This window comes from Canis lupus, chromosome 8, assembly GCF_011100685.1.
Source record: "Canis lupus familiaris isolate Mischka breed German Shepherd chromosome 8, alternate assembly UU_Cfam_GSD_1.0, whole genome shotgun sequence".
In the NCBI taxonomy this organism is placed as follows: Eukaryota; Metazoa; Chordata; class Mammalia; order Carnivora; family Canidae; genus Canis; species Canis lupus.
This window is the reverse complement of record NC_049229.1, coordinates 33,247,365-33,265,794: the sequence shown is the minus strand read 5'-3', so window position 1 is coordinate 33,265,794 and position 18,430 is coordinate 33,247,365. Positions and strand designations below refer to the sequence as shown.

The 18,430-nt window shown below is 33.7% G+C and overlaps 1 protein-coding gene across 1 annotated transcript in view; it reads right to left on the bottom strand.

Annotated features, from left to right (window-relative positions):
* Positions 1-288: 288 nt before the first annotated feature.
* The window catches only part of NAA30 (N-alpha-acetyltransferase 30, NatC catalytic subunit), a 20,455-nt gene continuing 2,313 nt past the window's right edge, over positions 289-18,430 (bottom strand). Inside the window, exons 3-5 of the mRNA XM_038544806.1 lie at positions 14,599-14,722; positions 12,729-12,784; positions 289-3,786 (exon numbers count right to left, since the gene is read on the bottom strand). Of these exons, the coding sequence (XP_038400734.1) occupies positions 3,649-3,786; positions 12,729-12,784; positions 14,599-14,722 (318 nt within the window). The 3' untranslated portion in view covers positions 289-3,648. The remainder of the gene's footprint in view (positions 3,787-12,728; positions 12,785-14,598; positions 14,723-18,430) is intronic.

Sequence of the window (18,430 nt, the reverse complement as noted above, 5' to 3'; positions counted from 1 at the left end):
TATGGGACAAGGACAAAAAAACAAGTTTTGGTTTTATCCATGCAAAAAATGCTCTCATTTGTATCGATAGCTGATATTGAGTTGACTTTGATTACTTTTAGGAAAATCAAATTCATGTGGTCATTTTCATATTTACTTTGTCAGAACACAAAGTAGATAATTATATATCACTTCTTCCCAGTAATTCTTGGATGGGAGGCAGGAAGTGGGGAAATGAATGGATTGCTTGGTCTTCTTTCTTAGTAGGTAAAAACAGAACAACTCAATCATAAAATGCACACAGCTCTATCTAAAAGAAAAATGCAAACACAACTTAACCAACTTTATTTGACTGCATCTTATTTAGACAGCTTGCACATTTCAAATCCCATTAAATCTCTCTGTCCAAAAGGATATGGGACAATAGAAGAAAATTATGCAGCAATATCCAGTCATCAAACAGCAGTCCAATATTTTGAGATACACGTGATATTTTATAGATACTCAACTCATATCTGACGTCAATATAATTTATGGTTATGTTTTTACAAACCTGAAAGCCCTGTAACATTATAGCACTCATTTTAGTGATGTCATGGTGCACTGAAAAGTAACTCTGATGCACTACCAATTTGCTTTTATCTATGCTCCTGGAAAGTGATGAACTTCATGATTTTCAAACACCATAATAAATATACACATCCAGTCTTATACATGTCAGCCAATACCATAACACAGGGCAAGTAAAATTAAAACATGTGACAAACAAACTCCTTTACATAGATTTGTCAAGCAAGTAGGGAGGGTAATTTGGGGAAGAGGCAGAAAATATTAAAACCAATTTTTTTTAATAGTAAGTTTTTTTTTTTTTTTTTTTTTTTTTTTGTTGTTGTTGTTGTTGGCTTCAACTTCAAAAACTACTGTTTGGTTTCTGATCTGTGGACTTCTCTAGAGTAGTTTCATCCTAATGTAAGGGAAATTACAATTAGCCCACATATCAAAAATGATAGCATACCCGTTAGCTTCTTCAATACTAACATATATAGCTTCATGGTAGCATGTATAAAAATGTTCAGCAGTATCAACTGCCAAACCAGTGTCAGTGGATAGTACAGTCAGTCTTAAAGAGGCAGCACCCCATTAAAAGAAAGTTGCACCAATTTTGCTCAGTTTTAGCCAAGTGAACTCACTCTGTCATTTTTAAATGGGATGGTTTTAATATTATATAAGAAAAATGAAAGCCTGATATCAAAAAGTAAATTAATGTATGATGCTACTTCAATTGGAATGGACACTTATGAGTTTTGCTGCTGGGTTATCATGCTAGATATTAAAATTTTAGTCTACTTAACTAAACAATTTTTGCATAACCAATTAAAAACATAAGGGAGACATGTATATTCAACATACACCAACTGAATAATACAGCAGCCATCTGACATTTTAGTCACTGGTTAAGGTCATGTTTACAAACACCCAGTCAGTTCAGCAAAACCTAGTCAATTCTGGGGTAAAAGATCAATAGAGATGGTTTCATTGACAACCTGCTAAAAACATAATGTTGGAAGTAAAAATCTAGCATATATCTGCTTTACAACTGTCCCCATTAGTGAGTCAAGCAAATGTATATTCATCAACAATCATTACTCATGAATCAGCAAGTCAAATATAAAATGGTGAGATAAAATTTGATAACTGTTTTGGTTCAGTTCCTTCCATATTAAAAATAACAGAAGCATCACTAGGATTGGCATTCCTCTAAATGCTGGAGCCCAAATGACATTTGAGCAAAGACATACTCAAAATCGTCAGCTGGAAAGTTGAGTATTGTGTGATCATCACATTTTTAATGTATTTAGTACTCTGCCCATTAAACTTTCAAGAGCAATATAAAATGGAAAAGAAAAAGTTGTCTTTAAAAATTAGGAACGATGAATGATTCCACCAGCAGGAGGATTTTATTTTCACCAAATCTGTATATCATTATTTTAAAAGTACTTAATACCATGTTCACTTTTAAGACACTACACTGAGCAAGGAGCAGCTTTCCTTTTTAAAAAAAAAAAAAAAAAGGCAACAAACTTTCCTGAAAGGGGGCTTTTACCAACTGTTAATGGAGGTAGGGTTTTTAAAAATACAGTAATTATAGCCATAAAATAAAATTCAAACCAAATCCTAGAGCAGAAGTAGAGCATATCCAAATTAAAGAAAGAATAACATAGATTCCTAAAAAATTACACTTTTCACAGAGCATTAATTTTTTTTTTTTTTTTTTTTTTTATGGGTAGTTAGGTTTTCCAGTTAAATTACCCATCACAGGTTTCCTGACTCAATTGGAAGCAATTACCTTTAAAATCTGTTACATTGCACAGACTGGCCAAAATACAATGTAACTGAACATGGTGATAACTATTAAGAAAACCCATAGAACTCATTCCAAAAATTTTTTACAATTTTCCCTTTTGTTTTTCTGAGAAATAAGCAAAAGCTTCCTCAAGAATTTGCTCAAATAAGTGAAAAGAAAATAAAATCAGTTTAAAATGGATACAATGCACCTTGAAATTTATTTCCAAGACCAAGAACCAAAAGTGAAGCGTTTTAAGAAATAGAAGCAATGTGAAATCCATATCAAGTGGGAAAAAAGTTCCAATTACTTTGTAAAAGCTGTTCTTCACAGCTTAGCAATAATTTTGATTAAATAAAATCATACCAATTTACATTAATTTTCTATTCTTTTCCAAAAATTCCCTCACTCTCAAAAAAAAAAAAAAAAAAAAAGTGCATCCAAAACCCCAGCAATTCCCGGCTCCATCAACTTTTCTCATCCCTTTTGAGTCATTTCTCAAAGATTTTCCAAGTAGATTCAACTTCTTACTGTAAGGAAAGAAGGGACTTTACAGTAAACCACTCTGTCACTCACCTGGAAAAAAGTATCCAAATTATAAAAATCTGAAATAATTTATTATCAAATTTAGAATTTAAATAAAAACAAAAGTTTGCTTGCAAAGGCCTTAAAAGAAAAGGAAAAGATAGCATGCATTCAAAAACTAGAGATGAAGACAAATATACTTATCTACACAGGCACTGGCAGACGCAATTTAATTGTTATCTTTACTCATTGTAAGACACACCCAACCCTACATAACATTTTTTTTTCATTCACTAATCACTGAGGTACCAATATTCAAGAATGGAAAATTTAATATTGAAAAAATAAAACCTAAAATTGAAGCTTTTCCCCCACCCCCTTCAGAAAACTATGGCAGGTTTCATGTGAAATGTTAGTATACTTAGAGATTTTTACAATCTATATTGGCTTTTTTTAAGGAACAAAAATCATGTTCCACTTACTGGTTCTGTGACAAAATGATCACTGTGTAAATGACATTGTCATCAGACTTTGCAAATGAACAAACAAATCTTGGCTATCAACTGGCACATCTTGCTGGTACCAAAAGAACTCTTTAAGTTTAAAACAATCTCTTTTAATTCAGAACAAATGCGCCATGCCAAAGTGCAACAAATATTGTGCGACACTCAATGAGACACTGACAGATAAGAGCTGCATGGAAATTACTAAATCCACCTGCAAAGCAATTCTGTACAAATTGCATTGCATGCAAAGGTCGATTCTGCATGGTTGGAAAGTTGTTCCTCGATGTCAGTTTCTCAACGCAGCCACAATTTAAGTCGCAGTGCATCAACTCCATTTAAATAGTATCTGAACAGCCTCTTATCTCGAACAAAACCAAGATTTTCATAAAGTTTCAAAGCAGACTTATTCGTTATTTCTGTTTCCAAAACAACCTTCAAAAAAATGAGAAAACTAAGTTACCATTTTATATTTTTGAAATTAACTTTATAATTCATAATTTGACAAATCACATATAAACATTTCAAATATTTAAGAAAAACATACATCTGTTTTAAAATTGATGGTAAAATAAATGTTAATGATGTACAGAAAGAACCCAGAAAAATGGTCACTGAAATTTTAACAGTAATTTTCTCTTGGGGCAAGGGGAGGTAGAAATGTGAACATTTTCTGTTCTATTTATTTTTTGTGTTGTTTGGAAGTTTTGGCAATGAGAATACATGTTTTATACTAAAACAAAGACGAAGTATTTCCTTGTGGAGAAAAATAGTGTGACAAAAATATGAAGAAGAAAAAATCAACAATAAAAACCTTGAAGAAAACTGACCAGTACTTGAAATTATTCAAATCAACCACCAGCTCCTATATTTTCATTAATTTGTCACCATTTATCCTGGCAACAACTGTCATATTGTCTAGAATCTCCACCAGAATCTGTAAATTATATCCCTTGGGCCAAACGTGGCTAGTGACTGTTTCTGTAAATTATTTTTTAAAGATTTTATTTATTTATTCATAGAAACACAGAGAGAGAGAGAGAGAGAGAGAGAGAGAGAGGCAGAGACACAGGCAGAGGGAGAAGCAGGCTCCATGCAGGGAGCCTGACACGGGACTCGATCCCAGGTCTCCAGGATCAGACCCCGGGCTGCAGGCGGCGCTAAACCGCTGCGCCACCGGGGCTGCCCTTCTGTAAAGTTTTATTGGAACACAACCAAGCTCATTTGTTTACATGCTGTCTAGGACTGCTTTCTCAATACAATGGGCAGAGTGGAACAGCTGCACCAGAGATCTATAGTCTGCAAAGTCTAAAATATTAACTTCTCTGCCCTTTGCTGATTCTAGGCAAAAGGTACCCAAACATTAGTTAAACTGGAGGGTTTGCTAAAACGGAATGCTGAGACCCTCCTCCAGAGTTTCTGAGTAGATTTAGGGTGGAGCTCAATAATCTGTATTTTTAAAAAATTGCCAGTTGATGCTAATGTTGCTAGTTGGGAGACTACAGTCTCAGAACAACTGACTATACTATATGAACATCAACACTTAACAAAAGAGCACATCAAGTATTTACTTCTGAGTCTTCTTTAATATTACCAAACCAATGGCCTTGACAATAAAGAAGTGGTACTTTTTGATACAGCACTATTTTTTTTTAATTTGTTTTTACCCTCCTTTACCTAAACTTCCTCTATCCCATCCTCTCGCCTTTTAGATACACAGCCCTATTTGCCTACCTATTGATTCTCAACCAACCTCATGGAGAATTATCAACACAGTGAGCCATAGTTACTGTTGGGATGTCATAACCCTCAGGTGTTTGAAGTGGGACAAAAAGAGCAAAATAGAATTAAACAAAGCCCTAAGTGAAGCCTATGAGTCTCTGTTCTATCTCAAGCTATCAAAACATTTGACAAGAATTCAAACAGATGTAAATAATAGGGAAAAGAATATAACTCAATTCATCATATCCAAAACTGAAATCATGATCAACTAACTCCTCTTCCACAATTTGATCTCCATCCTACCAATACCTCAAATCTGAAACCCAGGAGTCACTGTTAAACTTTTCTAGCCCCCACCATCACATACATCCAAGCACTGAGTATTTCAATTCTCTTAAATCTCTCAAATCAACCCTTTTCTTACTATCCCTAATAATACCATTCTAGCCCAAGCTGCCATCAACTTTCACTGTAATTTTAACATCTTCCTAACTCAAAGGTCTCCCATTCAACATTTAATGACTGTGTCATCTCTCCTAGCTGATGAGCTCAACAAGGGCAGGGATCATGTATACCTCCTTCACAGCCATTTCCTACGTACCTAACACACTGCTTACCACAAAGAAGACTCTTAAATATTTGTAAATTATATATATTCTAAGCACCTTTCATTATATTACATATATCACATAAACATTAAACAAGCAAAAGTATTACCAAACTTAAAATGACCAAAGTACTGAAAGTAAAGGCATCTTAAAGCAACTGCCTATACAATTAACTCATAAAAGCAAATCACATGCTAAATTTGCACTTTTAAAAGATCTAAAAACAAGTAATGAATAATTCAGGATCAAGAGAAAAATGTTCCTAAGAAGGAATATTTAAATGTACAACAAATAAATTGGTTTAAGAATAAAAGCCAATAATTTTTCTCTGCTCTTAAAAAAATGGAATTTATTTTTTAGTGATGTATGCCATTTTCTAGTATGGGACACTACAGTCTGATCAATATAGGTTTTCAATTTTGAACAATTCTCCTGGGTAACTCCTAGAATTGTTTTAGGCCATCACCTAATTACTGCTAAAATGTTGTATCAAAACAATTAATATGTGAAACAATAAAGGTATAACAACTCAAAACTTGGAACCTAATTTCACAGAAAAAGGAGTGAAAGTTTTTATTTATTTTTTTGAAAGTTTTTTTTAAAGTTAATATTCAAGTTTTAGTAAATGCTTTGTAAAGCATTTTTACATATATTATGCCATTTTACATGCAATTGTCATTATGTTATTTTCATCATAACCCTATGAAATAGATATGATTTTCTCCAATTTACAAAAGAAGCTCAAGGCCACCAGTAGTGCTAAATCTGAACTAGAACTTAACAGTATCCACTCTTCAGTGCCTCCCCCTGATTGTTTCCCAGAGTAAAACAAAGCAGCAAATGAGAGATCTAACTAACCTACTTAAGACACAATGAAGAGGATCCAAGTCCATGTTTGTTAATATTTGGCAACTGAAAATATTCAAGACACATCTGAGGCTAATCATTGTTACATAAATACACACATAGGTGTGGTAAAGAGTTGAATTCATGTTCGCTGTCAGCCGAACAAATTAGTGAAATACAGCCCAATTATACAGAAATGGAATTATACAAAGGGCTAAACTTAGTTAAAATGAAAAGATGCTCTTGGTACACTCACATTCTCTAAATAAAGAGATCATTTGACAAAATAGAAAATATCAGGAAAAAAGTAACTACCTTTTATCACTCAAATTCTTATAAATACATTACAAGAGAGTCTGAGTTTATGATGAAAACTCAATATAAAACTATTCTTTTAGTCCACATCTTGGGGGTATTACATAGGAAACCAAAGGAAAATGAGGCTATTTTAGTCCCAAAGAAATTTGGCAAAGTTGAATTCTAGTTAACAGAAAAAGGATTACTGTGAAGTTCCATGGATTCTCTTAGCAACAAACCATTGTCAGGATAAGCCAAACTATTACAGTTTAGAAAGACCTTTAAAATTGTAGGCTGAAACTGCTGGAGTGAGGGGAAGCTGTTCACTGCTAGAACCTAAGCACTTATTGTCTGGCACCTCACAGACCTTCCATCGATACTACTAAATGAACTTTAATGCTCTTCATAACATTCCTTTAAGATCAGAATTACCATCATATCGCATAGACAACAAAGAGACTTGCCTATAATCACACAACTCTAAGTGACAGAAGATGGATCTAGAACCTAGGCTTCGCAGAACCAGTTCTTTAATTAGGACAAACTACTCAACCAAAAATCCTTATAGCTTAAATATCTCCACTTTACTCTGTTCTTTACCCGGCAGCAGCCTCTGTCTCAGCCAAAATATGTTTCCAGTGACACTAAAAATGTTCAACATATAACTATTAAACTTTATAAAAGGCTTAAAAGTCATCTTTACACATTATCAAAAAATCATAAAAATACACAAGGTACATTTGTACATGTCAAAATATCATCTGTATTTTAATATGTAACAGATTTATTATTGGTTATAATAAATTAGGTTGTTGGTCAGAATGTAAATCAGTACAGCCATCATGGAAAAAATTTTGGAGGTTCCTCAAAAAATTAATAGGGGCAACCTGGGTGGCTCAGTGGTTAAATATCTGCCTTTGGCTCAGGTTGTGATCCTGGGGTCCTGGGATCAAGTCCCACTTCAGGCTCCCCATGGGGAGCCTGCTTCTCCCTCTGCCTATGTCTCTGCCCCTCTCTATCTCTTATGAATAAGTAAATAAAATCTTTATGATCCAGTAATCCCACTTCTTGGTATATATCCAAAGGAACTGAAATCAGGACCTCAAATATGATACTTGCACTCCTGTGTTTATTACGGCACTACCACAATAGCCAAAATATGGAACCACCTAAACATTCAATGTCCAACAAATGAATGGATAAAGAAAAGTGGCACACATATACAATGAAATATTTTTTAGTCTGAAAAAAAAAAAGAAATCCTATCATTGTGACAACATGGATGAACTTGGAGGACATTACTCTAAGTGAAACATATCAGACATAGACAAATACTGCATGATCTCATTTATAGGTAGAAACTAAAATAATCAAACTCATAAAAGCAGACAGCAGAATGGCAGGTGCCAGGGGTTGAGGGGAAGGGGAAATGGGAAGATGCTGGTCAACTAAAAATGCTTAAAGATTATATATAGCACACTTACATTTAATTAAGAAATGTAGTGTATTCTCAACATAGAGGAGTTAATTCTGAGTGTTAACATCATACCTTAATCTAAAAAGACATTTGTTTTTTGTTTTTAAATTTTTATTTATTTATTCATGAGAGACACAGCAAGAGAGAGAGGCAGAGACATAGGCTGAGGGAGAAGCAGGCTCCCTGATCCTTGGGGGGAGGGGGGGTGTCACACCCTGGGCCAGAGGCAGATGCTCAACCGCTGAGCCACCCAGGCATCCCTCTAAAAAGACATCTGAAATTTAAATTTCCAGAAATAAAGACTTCAGTGGCATCTATAGCTCAAAAAGTAAAGCACTGTTCATCATGCTGACTAATCACCTGCCCCATTCTAATTTATTTAGGTAAAAAGCTCATAAAAAGTAAATGGTCACTATATGAGTTCATTATTTTACATATATAAATCCTACTTTAAAAACAGCATTGTAGAAAACTCATTCATGATATTTGTATATATTTTTCTATTTTCCCTAATGTAATACACAAACTCAAGATGCTTGTCTAGTAGCCACTACACGTTTGGCAGCCAAAGCATGTGGGAGTGTAACCAAATTCAGGCCAGGTCAGCAATATAGGTAATGCATTTCCCCTTCATGAAGAGACAAATCCAATTATTTCTTTTTTTGAAGCTTTAACTTTATAGACAGCTCCAAATATACAGAAAAAGACAAAGATCTTTTAGTTATTCTATTTTAACATGTCTAATTCTGACAAAAAGTTAGGAAAGTCATAGTAAGGCAAAATGAAAATAACTATCAGATCGGGAGAGTATTTCATTATTATTCCAACAAAAACATGATCTACATTTCATGTGGATCTGTGATTACTAACTTTGGTTTAATACACTGTGAATTTATCTTAAAAATGACAAGAACAACCAAGAACAATATTAACACAACTCAAGGTCACAAATAAATTGACTGGATGTGCATAGTAAGGCTTCATAGAGATTTCCAAATGAAACTTTTTATAGGTGCATAGAATTAAAAATTTCTATAAGAATAAAAAAATAGCAGTATAAGCTAAGTGGTGGAAAATGTAATTTAAATCCCTTCTCTAACGTCTTTCTGATAATTTGCCAAAATTCCTTAATACTTTAAGAGAAAGGAAGGCTGGCCGAACTTAATAAAAGTAAAATCATATGTTGGTTACTTTATAATTGGTTACTATATTCTTAGAAAATTAAAGCTTCAGTTTTTCTCAACAGTGAGAAATTATATATGTCTTACTAAGTACAAAGTAAGTAAGATGACTGCTCTTCTAAGAAAGCTCACAGAAAACTCAGAGACGAAGACAAGTTTAACAATTAATTATACAAGTCAAAATTCACAAATGCATAAAAAAAAAGAGGTACAGATAAGATGCTGGAAGCACAGAACTAATCAGTCAACAAATATTTAAGAACCACTGTACTCTATCACAAATGCTACACTTAGTACTAAGAATACAGCAGTAAATAAGAAAAAGAATCTCTGTTTTCTTTAGTGGCTAAAACAGAGCCTCTGAACAGTGAAGAAGCCAAGAAAACCATAGAAACCACACAAATGATTCTGTCCAGAAGAATTAAGGAAAACTTTAAATAGAAAGTTACTGATATTTGTATTGGGTCTTAAAGACTGAGAGTAGTTTAATAGGTAAAGGAGGAAAAAGCAGCTAATAAGGTCTAGCAAATACATCAGAGAGAAAGTAGTTACACTGGGCTGAGGGGAAAGAAACCAAACCAAATGGAATGAAATGGTAAAAGGAAATGGAACCAACAAAGACAAATTATCAAAAATTAGAAGGGAAAAGGGCATAGAATTGTGGCTTACATAGTTTAAAACTCAATGAAAGGAAGAGGGAAGCCCTTATAAAGAGTAAACAAAAGTTCTATCCCTTCATACAGCAAAACTTCTATCTCAACAATGTGGGACACAGACAATTTTTCTTAAACACAGAAGAGTTCTCTAATCCAGAGGGAGAGCTAGTCAAACTGTAAAAAAAATCATAGAAAAGAAGTAAATTCATGGAACTATCCCCATTTCAGACTAAGATTAGGTGAAACTCTTTGGTTGAAAAGTAAGAAAAATAAATCAGAATTAGATTTTTAGGCCCACAATGAAAAGAGTATTTCTACCATAAAATGTAACACTAATTTAGAGATCTAACTTTGAGACTCAAATCAATTTAACTCAAACGTCCAGATCATTCCCGAGAATTTTCAAAGGAAAACCAATACTATTTGTTCAGTTAAGATAAAGCACATACCTTGTCTCACAGGTAGTGGCTAGGATCACTCACAAAAGGTATAACACCATAAGGAACATAATACTCCCTGTTCATAACATCCCTGCTCACTGGGAACCACTCCAATCAGCAGCAGTAGAGGATCAAAACACAGTCTCATTAACCCAAAGATTTCCTCAAACTGGTTAGCAATTTTTAGGAACCTCGACTTCTCCTGATGAGCTAACCCAGTGTGGCTGTGGTCCAAACAGAGACTTAGACTCATCAGCATATGCAGTCCAGTCCTCTTCAGCAAATTTTAGTTACCAGCTACTTAAATGACCAGGGTCACTGCATCTTTTATTTTTTTATATTATATTAAAAGTTGTGAACAATATTAGATCCTTCACTCTATGTGAATTACCTTATTTGAAATAACACTGAATAGCCTGCAATACCAGGATGACCCTCCTCTGTGCTGCCCAACATATCTGCAGGCCTTCTCATATGACCACTATTTAGTGTGCTCTGTCAGAATACAAACTAATGTGAACGAGGAGCATGAGAACATCCTACAGTAAATCCCTGTATTCTGACATGTAAACATGTTCACAAGATATTGTTAAGCTTAAAAAGCAATTACTGCAGAAGAATAATTATGTCCTCATTTATGTAAAGAAAAAGCATTACACAGGTTAGAGGTATGCTTAGAAATGAGAGGATACATATTTGAAGATGAACAATAGCTATAAGCAGAAAGAAGAATAAAGAGCTGCAGTGTGGGGATGGCGAACGGACAGACTCTGTACCCCCAAATCACACATACACATCATGCTTAATGACAGTGTATAAATTTCGTGCAGAAAAAAAACCTACCTTAAAAAAAAAGTAATCAAAACAGGTTACAGCCTTTTGAAGAAAAAATTACCTAATTTCAAGTCTTTTCAGAACTATCTAAGGCATAGTTGCCCTCCAATAATAAACACAATTGTCACTTCTACTGTTCATAAAATTGTTAGCACAACTTTATTCCAGTCACCACTGCTATATTAAAACCATTTATACTTCTCTAGTTTACACTTATTTCCTTCCATATCATATGACAGTAAATCTTAACATTCCCAGCATCACCATTAGTTATGGAGCATTCACCATGCATACAGCACAGCGCTGTAGGATACAAATTATAGCTGTGGTAGGCTGTACAAACCAGCTAAAGAGAAAAGATGCTCTTAGGTTAATATGCAGACAGGTCTACATTTAAAAAGTGGTTGTCGGGACACCTGGGTGGCTCAGTGGTTGAGCATCTGCCTTCAGCTCAGGGCATGATCCTGGAGTCCCAGGATCGAGTCCTGCGTCGAGCTCCCTGCATGGAGCCTGCTTCTTCCTCTGCCTGTGTCTCTGCCTCTCTCTCTCTCTCTCCTCTCTCTCTGTGTGTGTCTCTCATGAATAAATAAAATCTTAAAAATAAAATAAAAATAAAAAATGGTTGTCTTTTTTTTCCCCTCAGCCTTCTCATTATTTAACACTGAGAGATTTTTTTCAAACATGAAATGTCTTTCACATGAGCTAACAGACAGTTGGTCCACAGTTTTAAAAAATGTTATTTAGAGAGAAACTAAGGCCAATATGTAAGGAAGTTGCAGTAAGATTTATAATAAGAGCTACCTTAAATGACTTAACTGATAACAAATCTTCTGAATACCAATTCCTCTAAATATCAATTATTTACTGAAGATGTCTAAGATTTCACCTCCACATTTTGATAAAAAACAAAATTTAGCTATTATCATCTTAAAATTTGTTCTAGGTCAAAATTCATGTGTTTTTATTTTTTTAAGATTTTATTTATTTATTCATGACCGACACAGAGAGAGAGAGGCAGAGACATAGGCAGAGGGAGAAGCAGGCTCCTGCAGGGAGCCTGATGTGGGACTGAATCCCCAGTCTCCAGGATCACATCCTGGGCTGAAGGTGGCGCTAAACCGCTGGGCCACTGGAGCTGCCCAAAATTCATGTGTTTTTAAAAGGAATAGAATTTTCACCACAAGCTATAATCATATAATAATAGTTTGCAATGAAATTTACAGTGTAATTTATTATGGGGTATTTATTTTAAAAAACCAAAAACTTGGTAAAATACAGAACAGGGTAAAAGATTTTAAACATTTAGAAAGACTTACCTCATCACAGTCTCCTTCAACCATGGCATATATAGCTTTCTTAACCAAGTTAGTACCTAGAATATAGATCTGAGTATTAATGAAGGAAAATTTAGTTTCTTAAAGGTACCTAAATTATCATATTCATAATAAGCACAAAAATAACAAATGCTGGTTCTACCTTGAATGCAGATACACAGACTAAGTGAGAAAAAATATAAACTGAGAGGCCAACAAAACCTACATATAGCAAATATAACTTTCCTTTTAAAAGACCTCTCTCTTATGTATCCCTTTTTCTTAGGTGTAATTACTTGCTCCAAGCAAGAGTTTGTGATATTCTGTTTGAAGGTAAGAGAAAAAGAGGAAAAAGAAAAAGGCAAGATATGGTATGGCCAGAGCAACCCAGGAAATCCTTGAACTAGCGAGAAGTTACTACAAGATCCTTGAGCTAATTTTGCCAAAGATCATACCAGAAACTGCTGTGACCCAGAGTGGGCCCAAGACACTGGGTTGGTTCCTACAAACCTTATAATGAGCCTGGGCATACTGAAGTCCAGCATTCCCAAATGATGCCAGTGGTGTCTATGTAAATGTCTAGCAAAATGTATCCTAACTTAGGGTCAGATATACTTGGTACATTAAAGGGAAAACAACTGCCAAATCTGATTTTAAGAAATCCAAATTCTGTAACAAATTTCTTTATTTTTCCAACCATGCAAATGAGGAAGAAACACATTACATGGGCCAAACAAAATGTCTGAGGGCCAGGATGCAGCCCTTAAGCCACCAGTTTCTGCCCTCTAACTAGCCAGACAATTGCCTACCATTTGCCATGAGCCCCATCAGCTCTTTGTAATGTCAAAAACCCAAACTTGGCTTATATATAGCAAGTCCAATCCATTGTAAACCCTAGTAGTAAACTCTTAACACTAGTAAGAAAAGTTGGTTAAACCAAAGGTATTAAGTCAACCTATTCATAATGATTTCTCATAACACCATCTCAGATTGTGTGAAACAGTCTTAAACTGGACAATAACACTTGTATTAAAAAAAAAAAAAACTACAAGTGACAAAACTCCTAGTAATTAAATACTGGTACAGGCATTAAATCTTTCACGAATACTTACTTAGCTTCCCTAGATCCCAGAATTTGACATGTTCAGATAAGTGCTTGATCCCCTAGCCTAAAAAAAGAGCAGATAGGTCCTAGACACTAGGACAATGGTTCTTAAACAGGCTTGTATCAGTCACTTGGGGAAGCTTTAGTCCTACTTCTAATAGGACTAACAAGATTCTCAGGTGGAGGGACCTAAGCATTTGTTTTTAAGCCACTCTGATGATTCTAATGACCATTATAAATCATAAGATTGACTGAAAATGCCAGGAAAAGTGGACCCAAGAAAGAAATGAATTTGGGAATAGTAAGACACAATTCTCCTTTATCCTGGTCCTCTCTGAATTGTAATATGTTAGATGACTATTACTAAATAACGGTAACAATTTCTCCATAATTTGACCTTGAGGTCCACTTAACCTAAGTATAGACAGCTCCTGAAAGGCTACGATCAAGCGCCTCAATAATGCTATTAAAAACTGCAGTACCTAGAGTAACGCAAAGCATTTTGACTCTGATAAAAAAAAAAAAAAAAAGAAATGTTTGGAGGTAAAAACATCACCTGTTACTTGCTAGAAAGATAATTTCTCAAACAAAACATTAATAAAACAATTCAATTTTAAGAACATTTTAAAAATATTTTGAAATAAAAACAATCTTCATTTTCTTCCCTTAGCTTTTCATTTCTATGTATTTACATTTAAATCTTTTGCTTCAAAAAACAAAAATGAAAATAACTTATGCATTCTTTTAGTGACATAATATTTTCCTTACCAATGCCATTTCTCCTGTATTTGGAATCCACGGCTAACATGGCTATATAACCTCTGCGGAACATCTTTTTGTGCATATCCAACTTGCAAACGATGGCACCTACACACTCCTCCCCTACCATGGCCTTAAAAATAAACAAACAGTTATGAAGAATACATTGCCATCAGGTACTGCACAATTACCCAGGGAAATAGCAACCAACCACTGGTCACATTTTTGAGGAAGGAAGAGAAGAATTCCAGTAATAGAGCAATCATAAAAGTTTCAGAAATCTAAATCCCAGAACTCCTCCAAATGTTCATTTTAAAATCATTCAACGTTGTGCAGGGCATGAATTGCTTATACTTATTATCAGAGTATAGGAGGAAAAAAGCAAGATTTTCAAAATAAATATTCAAGTACTTTATAAGATATTTATAATGATTTGCAATAAAGGCCTACATGTTTAAGATTTGGGAAGGAGGAAGTATACGAAAGTTAATTTTTTTAAGAAAATGTCCATTCATTAAGCTATGATAAAGAATTGTGAAACTTGCTTATCAAAGTACTGTAAATTTAAACTTAGTTCTAATAAGGTTTTAGTGAAAGAGAGATAAAGACATGGTATTTTATGCTTGAAAAATAGTTAGATTTGACCAGGAAAAAAAATGTAAATGATTTTTAGAAAAAAAAGATTGTTTTTAAGGTATTCCTTGGATCCTACCCAAGGGGTTTTTGTTAGTGAAGGACTATGAGGACTACATATACAATGGTCTCACTTTTAGGACACTTCTGACAGTATCATTATCACAAAGCTAAGAGATTATCTAGAACTTAAAATCAGAGCTTCATCTTAAAGCAAAAGCTCTAATATAAATTTATAGTTATTTTAATAAAAATGTTTTTCCAGACTGTTAAAGATTATATGTTGAATAAATGCAATCATCCCCTATTTTAAGATTTCCAGTGTTACCATTAAAAATCTTTTTCAAAAGTTCCATCAGCAATGAAAAGTTCTTGTAATACTCGTATTCTGGTAAATATAGGGTAAAAGCTCCAATTGTTTAATAATGTGTCAGCTCGCTAGAAATACGTGTTTGCTGTAAAGAGCACTCATTAAAAAAATATGAAAACTTCAAATTATCTCTTAATAAAATTAAATTTTCAGAATAAACTATTTCAACAACAAAAACCAGGAATTGGGTTAAAAAAATAAAAAGTCCAGCTTATACTTAATACTTAATTTTAACTTAATTTTGATGTGACATTTTTCAGTTCATCATTCTGTAAAATGATTAAAAAACCTTTTTTTAATTGTAGAGAAATCTTGTAGGCAAGATAATTCTAATCCATTTCTGAACTAGGTCAGAAAAATCTTTTTGAAGGGATATCAAATTCAACAATCCACACTAATTCATTTCTGTTTTATCATACAATCCAGAACTATTTTGGACCAGTAAACCTCTAAAATTGCTACTTCCATTTTCATTCACAATAAATCAATCAAGTTCTATCAAAATTCTTTTGAAAACTAAAATTTCTTTCTGAAATAAGACCTGAAATATGCACAAGAGATGGCTGGTCGAACAATTCTGCTTGTGTGCTATATACATGTTTAACCAAATACATTAAAAAACTTTTTGACCTGATCTCATAAATTAGAGAAAATGGAAACCAATAGATCTAGAATACAAAACTGTAGGACAGCTACACTTCAGTTAGAAAACCATCCAAGAAAGGTTTCTTCAAAAATCAGAATACACAATACAATTGGACAATACTTCCAAATTGGATAGGAATTTCAAACAAATCTTTGTCCTTTGACCTAGGCAGTGACAGGCAAACAAAGTATTATCAGTTCACAACTGGACTAGATTGACTTCTTCCTAACTAAGTATCTGTAGGAGCAAATATCAAGTGGTATGCATCAGTAAAGCAGAAAAGCCCAGTATATAATATATTGTTACTAATAAGGTATTGGTAGTGAGGAAGACTTGCGCTCTTCTTTTTTTCTGATAAATTGCTGATGGATATACACTTTTAAGACTCAATAAACAGCTTGTCAATTTCTCCAAATAAAAGTTCTGCACATATTTGGAACTCATACTATCAAATGTGTTCTTTTTTCAAGGATGGGAACTGAAAAATTCCTGGCAAGATTTAGACTTAACACTACAAGGTCAAGTGCTTGCCAATCTATAAAACTTGAAAAATACAAGTTGCATGAAACAGAAATTCCCAAATTTCAGAATGCTATATATGGGAAAACAGAGGAAGCCAGAAAGTTAAAATAAACAGACAATATTACATCACTGGTAATAAGTTTAAGAAGTTCAAAAGGCACCAAGAGCTGAAAATACCATGAACTCAAAAAACGTAGAGAGAAATTAGTTAAGAGAATAATAATTGACAGTGTCTCCAATTTGTCTGGCACTCTACTTTCACATCTTCTACAATTATTAGGACGAATCATAAGAAACTGTTGTTTTTGTTAGATATGGTCAAGTATTGGCAATTTTCTTTCTTCATTTCGAACTCATACATTCTATTTGATCCATTTTAGGTTATATGGAAACGAGAACCATTTTGGAGGTTTTTAATCTCTTTAGAGTATTGATGTTTGTAAGAACTGTCCCTTGATGAAGCATAACTTGGTAACATAATGATCTTCGCTGAACGGGTCAAGGGTATGTCATTTTTCAGGTTCTTTCCATGAGACGTCAAGTAAAATTCTAGCTTTACCTCTCTGCCACTAAATATCTGAAGCTTTTTTTTTTTTTTAAGATTTTATTTTTAAATAATTTTTACACCCAACTTAGGACTTGAACTCACAACTCACAACCTTGAGATCAAGTGTTGCATATCCACCAATTGAGCCAGCCCTAAATATCTGAAGATTAAACATTTTAAGTCACTTTGGTCCTTAATCTTTTTGCATTAAAAAAAAAAAAAAAAAGTGAGGTTGAGCTATACTGTATTTAAGATCCTTTATGGTTCTAAAATATGACTTAAAACTTGTTTTTAATTAGTTCTTACAGGAAATTCAAATTTTTAAACGTGAACCCAAAGGCCCCAATTCTAAACGGCCTCTGATTAACTACTGTTTTATGTTCAATACCTGCAGATACATACTTGCACTAGTAAATCTTAGATGTCAACCACCTGTACAGTATCTCACCTTCCAGAGATTCAGAATTTAACATTAAACAACTCGCTATTAAAGAGCTAAAGTACAAATTAGCTGATAAATTGGAAAGAGCCTATGAAATATCAAAACTAAAATTTACTAAGTTTATCAGAGTCTAAAATGGCAGACAAGTTGAGAGGGGCCCAGGTAATATCAGAACCCAAAGCTGACTAAATATTATACATACAACTATTTTCTGTAATTAACAAAAATACATATAATATTTCAATTTAAGGTTTGGCTCAATTGTATGCATTTGTGGGTAAACTTACAGTTAAATCAATTGTAAATTTTTAGCAATTACACTGACTTTTACATGTATAATAATGCTATAAAATCACTTTCCCTGTGATCACATGCCTGTGTCAATGCATGTCTAAGTACGTCTATTTTGATACAATGGCTGCTAGAGTCCTGGGAGGGCAGTTTTGTAGACTGTAAGATAGTTCCCCACAATTTAAACAAACATAATAAATTGAAGTTTAGCAAAGTGACCACAGAAAATAACAGAACTACCATTCTGAAGTTGTATTTTCAGGTTACCACCAACATATAGAACCAAAAAGATTTCTAAAGCACCGTCAAAATGTCTTGCAGGGATTTGCTATGTGCAACTAAGTCAATGCTAAAATAATAAAAGTAGTAGCTTCTCCCTTTACACATCAT